The 9,980-nt window shown below is 39.2% G+C and overlaps 1 protein-coding gene across 1 annotated transcript in view; it reads left to right on the top strand.

Moving 5' to 3' along the window:
• The first annotated feature begins 3,885 nt into the window (after window positions 1-3,885).
• PTPRO (protein tyrosine phosphatase receptor type O) overlaps window positions 3,886-9,980 on the top strand; it is a 159,440-nt gene continuing 153,345 nt past the window's right edge. Inside the window, exon 1 of the mRNA XM_042781480.1 lies at window positions 3,886-3,996. Within this exon, the coding sequence (XP_042637414.1) occupies window positions 3,886-3,996 (111 nt within the window). The remainder of the gene's footprint in view (window positions 3,997-9,980) is intronic.

The raw sequence follows: 9,980 nt of genomic DNA, 5'->3' as shown, positions 1-9,980 counted from the left end.
CACTCTTCACCTTCTTAATCTTTATGTGGCTTCCCACTGCTTTGAGTATTATGCCTCCATTCTTTTAAAAGGGTTTACAAAGGCTCCCATGATCTTCTCTCTACTATTGGCCATTCTGATATTACTTTGGTTTTTCAGATACACTGTGCTTTCTCCAACCCACAAATCTCCATGTACACTCTTCTTCATATATACTGTTCTTTCTCCAACTCTTCATCAAAGTGAAACCATCTTACTAAGGCCTATGCTTAAATAGCGCTTACCCTAGGTAAGATCCCTTTACTAGGTAGGTAACCTGTGGTAGGTGCCCTTTTATCTTCAAGTACTTCTTAATAATGCTTTTTCCATTGTAATTATTTCATTGTTTTAAATTATTTATTTTCTTGCTTCCTCTGCTGACTCCAAATACCACTAAGGGGCCAAATTTCCTTTCTCAACTTTCATATTTTAATACCAAGCATATAGGAATCACTCAACTTAAAAAAAAAAAAAAAAAAAAAAAAAAACTATTTTACACACAAGCTTTGTTCAAAAAACTATTTGAAATTTGAACAAAGCATGTGTGTAAAATATTGCATCTATCTCTTTCAGTTCTGGGCTTTAATTTATCCTGCCTCTGAAGAACAGTCTTCTAAGAGCACCATAAAAACCAAGTAATGGTGGAGCATACCTGTAACTATTTGCTTTAGAGGCCTGATTAGTTTTGTTGTTGCTGCTGTTAAGAACTCAGTGAGAAGGGGAAAATGCAGATGGTGGGGAGTTAAGGGACAGTACTTACAAAATGTCACAAGGGTCTCACCTAAGTAGGTTGTGAACTGTGTGTTTGGTAACTAGGCTGCACTTTTTGCTAGCTATTTTCAGGAATTAATTAACTAGTGTCACAGTTGGAGACACATTTCATGCCTGTGGGGAAATATGACTGAACTCATCCATTCTAAAATAAATGATTAGCACCATCAGCTTTCAATTATTTTTCAATAAGTGGGACAACTACATTTTTACAAGCACCTTTCTAAGGTAAAACCACTTAGAAACTCTGAGTATTGGTAAGGATAGAAAAAAGGGATAGGAAATAAAAAAATTCAGGCAAAATTATGTTTGTCAGTCGTTAATTTTATAAAAGTAAGACTTGTTCCACAAGAAGCATTAACATGTCAGAAACCCTTAGTATTCATAATGTATTAATTCAGAAAAATGATGCATATTTTTAGAATTTATCCCATCATTGAACTGTTGGGAACAAATGTATTTTGTGGCTGACTGGGTTTGGACTCATCTCCTCCCCAGTCAATCCTCAGCCATGCACACCTTCTCAGGTCTCTAATCTCAGCTCCTGCAGGTTCTGGAAACTGTTTCCATGGTAACATTCAAACAGGCTCACTCAGGCTGTCATACACAGGAATGACAGAGATGGAAATACTGACTATTCTTGCTTATGATGCCACCAAGAGCAGATGATATACTGACTACTGAATAAATAGTCTGAAAATTAGAGTGGTTATTGAACTACTCTGTAAGTCGACTCATAGTGGTCCTATGTATAATACAACGAAACCCTGCCCAGTCCTGCACCATCCTCAAAATTTTTATGTTCAAGCCCATTGTTGCAGAAGATCTTCCTCTTTCTTGCTGACCCTCTACTTGACCAAGCATTATGACTTTATGTATCAAAATCATTGTGTTAGTGATCTAAAAAGAAACAATTTTTAAAAAGTAATGTATCCCAAAGAAAATCAATGAGAAAATATAGACCGTAAAATTTGTATTGTTTTTGTAGCTTCTATTAAATATTAAGTGCTGAGTTAGGTAATTTCTGCATATAATCTCATTTGTTACCCCATGAAAACCTAGTCATAACATAGGTCTTAGTAGCACAGTTATGAAAGGTAGTATTTGGGAATCTATCTTGGCTCCAGGATCTTACAATCTGGAGACTGTAGTACAATGTTGTTGTGGTGTAGTAAATTACCTGGGATCGCTTTTCTAGCCATAGGTCTTTGTAAACTCCATGATGGAATTTGCAGTGAGCAACTGAGGAGCTCCCGATTGTTAAAGTTATCCACATGTGATATTTCTGTTGAGCGTGACACAAAGCAATGTTCCTGGAAGTTTGCTCTCTCTCAGGTGCTTAGAATCTGATGTTATGATTGGTTCATTTGGCCACTCTGCCAGGCTCAAAAGGAGGCCTCCTAGAGGCAGAAGAAGTCTGACTGCTGGCAGAGAAAGACATGCTCCTGAAGGGACATGTGCTGCTGAGAAAGAGACTCCCACAGACATGCATTGCTGGGAGAAAGACTGAGAGAGACTGTTGGCTGAGAGACGGCGGGCTGAGAGACTGACCATTGTTCCTAAACAATGAATTGTAGCCTGGTGCTTCCCTAATAAACCCCATAATCTGTGAGTTCTGTGTGGCCACTGCAGTGAATTATCGAACTCGGCAGAGGGGTGGTGGATGCTGTGGGAGGAACACTTGGTGTCAGGGCTGGAGGAAGGCACCATGTCTGTCCTCACAGGGATAGGCCTTGGGCTACTGATAGTGATTCTGTCTTCCTCTTGTGGGGTTAGAGGAAGTCAGAAGATGCAGCCTCCTTGCCCCTTTGGCAGTTGTTGCTGTTATGTGCTATGGAGCCCTACCCGACTGTGGTATCACTATGGAAGTAGATTGCCCAACCTTCCTCCAGAGGGTGGGTTTGAACTGCCAGCCTTCCAGTTAGCAGTCAAGTGCCTTAGGCACTATGCTACCAGAAAAAGAGCTACAAAATTTGGAGTTATAAGAGTTGCCTTGAGTGCCAACTCCTGTACATAATAACAGAGTTATCTTGAGACATTCCATCTCTTTGAACCTCAGTATCTTAATCTGTTGAGTTGAGCTAATAACTCAGTGAGATATTTTGAGGATCAAATGAGAGAAATGTATTTGATCATGCCTTATAAAATGTGATCTGTGCTGTTATTATCCCATGTATTGCCTACAATCTTGGCACATTCTTCAGAGCCTAACAGTCAGTTTCTTTTCTCTTGAAATTGCAAGGTTGAATTCTGTCCTCAAGCACATTTTGTTTGATCTTTAAAATTAAGAGGACTACATCACATCTCCCCTACGTCCATATTGGAAGTCAGGAAATAATGCATTATTATATATAATGAACTGTCATTTTACATATACACACACACAGATGGCAACTTAATAAGGAGATGACATTTATATTTATTTAAAATTAATGCGTACTCAGTAACAGAATTTAGTTAAAATTCTGCACTCCAGTTGGGCAAGCAAATAGAGTAGGATCAGAAGCCAAAGGTCCAGATATAAGCTACTTGATCAAGGAATGGTAATGCAACAAAATCAAGGGTTATAATATGGCAGAGACTGGCCTATGAATGTCTTTGGTCAGCACAGCTTTGTTTTGTGGTAATTGTTTCTTTTTGGTGATGCTTTTAGGCAATGCTTGTACCCTCCAGTTTGCTGATTATTCCATCATTCCTATCCTTTTACCCTGGGCTGATTTTCATATTTATATCACCTGCTTGTCATCTGAGTTTAAACTCCTTGTACAAAATAAGAGGCAAGAGAGATGAGGTCCCTGTATTCTGAAGTGACAAAAACAGAAGTGATTACATCTGAGCCTGCAAAGCATGAAGGTCAGGGCTGGCATGAACATGGACTCAGGCTATGAATCCCATGAGAGTAAAGAAATGACATATTCCACCTGGAAAAGGTCTGATATTACACAACAGATTATAAATGCATTCATTTCTCAAGCACATGCTGTGTGGAGTTTCTGACACATAATAAGAGTTGTGTAAGTTATCTGCCCTTTGTTATGTTATCATCATCTTCCTTATCATCATTATTATTACAAGTCAAGCATAATTCTAGGAAGGATGAAGTCACATATTATCTATCTCTTTACTCCCAAAGACAAGGTATCCTCTGTATCCAGTACAATTTCTGATGCATTGGTTTTGCTCAAAAAATGTCTGATGACTGAATGGGTAAATAGTGGATGATTAGAGAGAGGTTATCCCTAGCCTCTGAAATCAACATCTAAATCTGTTGTAAAAATTTCTGGAAGAGAGCTGTGACTAATTCTATGAAAGCATCTGGAGGATCCTTAAGAGGGCAGCTCTGGGATTTTGATCTTTCTGAAGGAACTGAAAAGAAAGGCTATCTAGCTGGAAAAGATTTCCTGAGAGCTGGACAGAATATTAAGGGGATGGATTAGATAATGCCTGTACAGAATCATGGCTATAAGTGCTACATAGCACTGGAGAACATTAATATTACTATTTACAATAATTGCATATCCTATTGTTTCCTATGTGGTAACAGTGCAGCAGATTTTTTCTAATTGTTCTAAAATGCCCTCTACCTATTCTAGGTGCACATGATGTGGGGTATTTGGTGCAGCCTCACTTGCTGACACTCTCACCATGTCTCACGTGATCAGTTGAACCAGGTTTCTTCAGCCTTCTGGACTTATAGGCCTGGTTGTCCAAACTATTCTCAATACTTCTAACTATATTGATATTTCTAAACTGTAATCTAATCATGTCCATTTTCTGCATTAAAGAATTCATGATATTCTTTGCCCTTAAGAAAACTCCTTAGCAATGCACATCTTGAACTGGGGCTACCACCCCTCTCCTCTGAGCATCTTACTACTATCTAAGCACTCCAAAGGACTATAGATACTCTTCCCATTCCTTCAAATGACTTTTCTGCCCTTAAGTTATCTGGTCAACTCCTGAGCTTCTTTCAAACATCCTTTCATCCCTGAGACCTTCCCTCACACCCATCTGCAGAAGTAGAATTGTTTCCTTGTCTACTTGCCCATGGGGCTGAAAAATTCTCTTTTATTGGCTGAAAATTTTGGAAGGCCAGTTTAAACAATGCTAAAAAGGCAAGGAGACCACATGTCCTCATCTCCTGACCTCCTCTAACTGCACAAGAAGAAGATAGAATCACTATCAGTAACCCAAGGCCTATTCCTGCAAGGCCAGGTATGCCTCCCTCTAGCCCTTTCACCAACCATTCCTCCCAAAGCACCCACCACCTCTCTCCTGGGTTCGATAATTCATTGCAGTGGCCACGCAAAACTCAGATTATGGGGTTTATTAGGGAAGCACCAGATTACAATTCAAGTTCAGGAAAAATGTTTAGTCTCTCTCTGCCCAACAGTCTCTCACAGTCTCTCTCCCAGCAGTGTGTGTCCCTCGGTGTCTCTCTCAGCAATGCCTGTCTCTTGTTTCTCTCATGTCTCTTTCCCAGCAGCGTTTGTCTCTCAGGAGCATGTTCTTTCTCAGCAGTATGTCCTTCTCAGTCAGCAGTCAGAGAGACTTTTTCTGACTCTAGGAGGCCTCCTTTTGAGCCTGGCAGAGTGGCCAAACTAACCAATCATAACATCAGAATTCTAAGCACCTGAGAGAGAGCGAACTTCCTAGAACATTACTTTGTGCTGCTCCCAACAGAAACACCCCAGGTGGATGATTTTAACAATCAAGAGCTACTCAGTTTCTCACAGCAAATTCCACCATGGAGTTTACAAAGACTTATGGCTAGAAAAGCCATCCCAGGTAATTTACTACACCGCAAACAACTTAAGCAATAAGCTGGAATTTATTCACTCATGTCACCAAACTGCACAGTAGCTGGGGGCTGAGCTGGCCTTAAGGATGTCTGGAACCAGAGCCTCAGACCAAATCAAGGACTCTTCTTCAAGCAGCTATCCTCATGGGGCAGAAATAAATTACAGATACTAACTTCTGTAGTTTTTCATTCATATTATCTACTTGAAACCAAATGGTAAAAGAAGATCCTTCCCACTAACTCCAGATACAAAATTTAATCAAAAGAATTCTGTCTGGCATGGCTTGGTCCATTTGAGCATCCCTGTAACTATCTTCATGGACAAGGATCAAAGTATCATGATTCACTCAGATTGAGTCAAAGTCCCTCCTCCTCTGACCTGGGAGGTAGGTACCGTAATTAGAAACCTCCAGCAACTGACAACCACCACCAGGATTCTATTGGCTTTAGAGTGGGAAAGAAACAGTGTCCCAGAAGAAGGGGGTACAATTTAAGAAGGAATTCTGCATGGTTAGAAAATGCATATATCAACTGGACTCTTTTCCAGCCCAGTAACTAATAACACTAATGAGATCACATTATTTGAGCTCCTGGAGTTCAAGTACTTTGTCTTACTCACTTGCCCATTGCTAACACTTAGCATAATATCTGATGCCAAGTTGACACTTAGCTAATGTTTGTTTGTTGCTTAATTAATCAAAAGATTAACACTCCACTGCTCTGTGAATAAAATATCCAATGTACATAATTACAGAATATTTTAGTGTTTTGAGGTTAGTTAAATGAGTAATCTCAAAATCCGTATAATTTAAAGGTCATTGAGTGATTCAAAACTGAACTAAAACACAGTGTCCTTTGAAAAACTAACATTTATTGAGTTTATATGATATGCATTTTCATAAAAGACATTTGATTCTGAGAAAAAAAAAAATCCATGGTAAAATTATCCATATTTTATATTTTGTATTAAAAAAACTCACTTATATTTTGTATATTAAGTGTAAATTAGGAAGATAAGAGATTTGGGGGCTTCTTTTCAAGTTCTCACAACAAGCAGCAAAACAGGAATATAAATGCAGGTTCTCAGATTCCAAGTCTATTGCTGTGCTTTTAAGCAAATTATTTGACCTGAGTAAAAAGGAGTCCCTGGGTGTGTAAGCAGTTAAAGTCCTGGGCTGCTAGCTAGTATTGGTTGTTCAAGTTCACCCAGAGACACCTCAGAAGAAAGGCCTGATGGTCTACTTCCAAAAACTCAGCCATTAAAACCGTATGGAAGTCCAGAATTAGATGGTTCCTGGCTGCCATACAAACCACTCTGATCAGGGTCACAATAGAAAGTCTTGGACAGAGTGGGAGAAAAATTTAGAAAAAAATTCAAAATCATAAAAGAGACTCACATATCAGACTTTCTAGTCTGATAGAGACTGATGGAACCCTCAAGCTTATGTCCCTTAGTCACCCTTCAAACCTGGAATTGAACTCATCCCGGGTTCAACCCATCACCTTTCAGTCAAATGATAAATATACCTGTAAAGTGAACAATAACACCCATGCCTAAGGCCCCTGACTGCTAACCAGAAGGCTGGTGGTTCAAATCCACCAGCTACTCCTTGGAAGGAAGGTTGGACAATCTACTTCTATAGTGATACCACCTCAGAAACCCAAGGAGGGGTCACCATGAGTCAGGTCCGACTTGATGGCACATAACAACAACAACAACAACACCCATGAAGAACGTTCTCCTCAGAACAATCAACCATACGAGACCCAAATGGCAGCACTTGCCTAAAAACAAAGCTTAGAAGGCAGAAAGCGACAGGAAAGATGGACAGATGGAAATGGAGATCCCAGGGAGGGAGTGGGAAGAGTGCTGTCACATTAAAAAAAAAAAGAGGCAGGGGAAACCTGTGGCAGCTGTCACATTGAAGGAATGAAACTATTGTCATGAAACAAAAATGTATAAAAATTGTTGAATGAAAAGTAATTTGCTTATGAATATTTTGGAAACGGATAGCAATAATGGTGGCACAACATGAAAAATGTCATCAATGTCCCTTAGCTGTAAATGGGAAAGTTGTTATGTTGGCAGGTATCTTGTGTATGTTTTCACAATAAAAGTTTTAAAAAAAAAAAGGGGGGGGGAGGAAGAAAGGTAATTTGCTCTGTAATCTTTCACCCAAACCACAATACATAAATAAATGACAACCAACAACAGCAACTCAAAAGCATTTTAGAGGGCAATGCGTTTATATTAATGAGGAAGGAACAACTCAGAAAAGGAAGGTAAGAATGATTGCACATCTTGAAGAATGTAATCAAGGTCACTGAATTGTACCTGTAAAAACTGTTAAATTGGTGTATGTTTTGCTGTGTATATTCTCAACAACAACAAAATGAATAACATTTGAAGAAAAAAAAAAAAAAACACCTATGGAGCACACAGTTCTTCTCTGACACACATGGGATGGCCATGAATTGAAATTAGCTCCACGGCCACTGGTTTTACTGGGTAAAATTGAGATAATAACACTTATTTCTGACGATTGTTATAAAGAATTAAAGAAGAAACACACATAAAATGCCCCACATAAAGCCTGATTCAGAGTAAGGGATCAATACTTGCTATGTTTGTTAGGGACATTGGAAGAGTTCCTAGGATTACAAACTGGTACATATGTGTGGCCAGCTCTAACATCTCAACCAGCTCCTTTTCTTGTCTCAGCCCCTGGGACTCAGCTTATTTTTTTCTCCCACAGGACTGACATACAGAATAGGTTGCAAGCTCTTGGGCTCCCTCTTCCTTGCGAAAGCCAAGCACTCAGTCCTTTATTGCTGCTAGTAGCATACTGACAGCTCAGAAAATATAAATACCAAGAGGCCTAAGGATATGTGGATCCTAGACCATGTTCTACCATTAATTAGCAGTATGACATTTGCACCACTGTTCTCTCAGGTATAAAATGAGGGTGTTAGACCACAGAAATATCTCTATTAAATATTTTATCTATAGGAAATTATAGTGAAACTATTTTCACTGCAGAGTCAAGCAATATACCCAGTCTCAAAAAAAAAGTTTAAAATATTTTTCCATCCACCAAATGAATCAGCACTGGCCTTGTCTACATTAATCAGATTCATTTCCATTACTTTTAACTATTTCTTCTTGCTCTACTTCTCAGCAGGGATTACATGCCTGAGGCATACATCAGAATTTTCTCCTGAACACAGATTCCAGGAAAAGCTGAAGCAAAGAGGATAGAGAAGAAAGAAATAGCACAGATGACATTTCTTTTAGGCTCACTGCCTAGATCTCACTTGGCCCAGTGCCTTCTTCTCATTAGTCCCACTGACTGAATCTGATTAGCCCACCCTGATTTATTTTTGGCACCACAGGAGCACATGGCCAATGCTTATTTTCATGGTTGAGACAAGCATCCCCATAGCTGTCCTTACCATTTGGGACACTAGTTCCTTTCCCTAGAAGATTTCACTGTCTATGAAGCATCATGACGCTTTAGACATGTATTTATTAAACACTACATAATTGAGTGTATTTATTCCTCTTTTTATTATAAAAATATTCAGCTCCCAGCTGCTAAAATATACAGCAAAAACTCTTAACCATTACTAACCTGACATCTGTAAAAATTTTTCTGAGTTACTGAATTAGCTTCTATAACAATAAGAAATAAAAGTAGAATTTCAGTGCTATTACTAGATTTGTCTTTTTGTTGACTTTATTTGTCTGAATTCTGGATTTTCCTATTAAGACCTAGAGCTAGTTTTCATATAAAGGTAAATAGTCTCAAAATTGTAGCTTTTAGATATTGTTAGATGCCATCAATTCAATTCGGACTAATAACAACTCATATGAGAATGAAACACTGCCCAGTCCCACCATCCTCACAATCGTTGCTATGTTTGAGAACCTATTGCAGCCACTGTGTCCATCCATCTCATTGAGTGTCGTCTTCTCTTTTGCTGGGCCTCCGCTTTACCAAGCATGGTAAACTGGAACTGGAACTGGTGCCTTCTAATTACATGTCCCTGAGATGAAGTCTTTTGTTCCTCACTTCTAAGGAGCATTCTGGCTGTACCTCTTCCAAGACAGATTTGCTCATTCTTCTGGTAGCCCATGATGTATTCAATATTCTTCACCAACACCATGATTCAAATGCATCAATTCCTCTTCAGTCTTCCTTATTCATTGTCCAGCTTTCATATACACAGTTGTTGTTGTTGTTATGTTGTTATGTGCTGTCGAGTCTGACCCAACTCATAGCGACCCCTCCTCGGGTTTCCGAGGCAGTATCACTATGGAAGTAGATTGCCCCATCTTCCTTCCAAGAAGTGGCTGGTGGGTTTGAACCACCAGCCTTCTGGTTAGCAG

This window comes from Orycteropus afer, unplaced genomic scaffold (genome assembly GCF_000298275.1).
Source record: "Orycteropus afer afer isolate SDZICR_OR568_19922 unplaced genomic scaffold, OryAfe1.0 scaffold00126, whole genome shotgun sequence".
NCBI lineage: Eukaryota > Metazoa > Chordata > Mammalia > Tubulidentata > Orycteropodidae > Orycteropus > Orycteropus afer.
The sequence above is the reverse complement of the archived record's forward strand: the minus strand, read 5'-3'. Positions and strand labels throughout refer to the sequence as shown.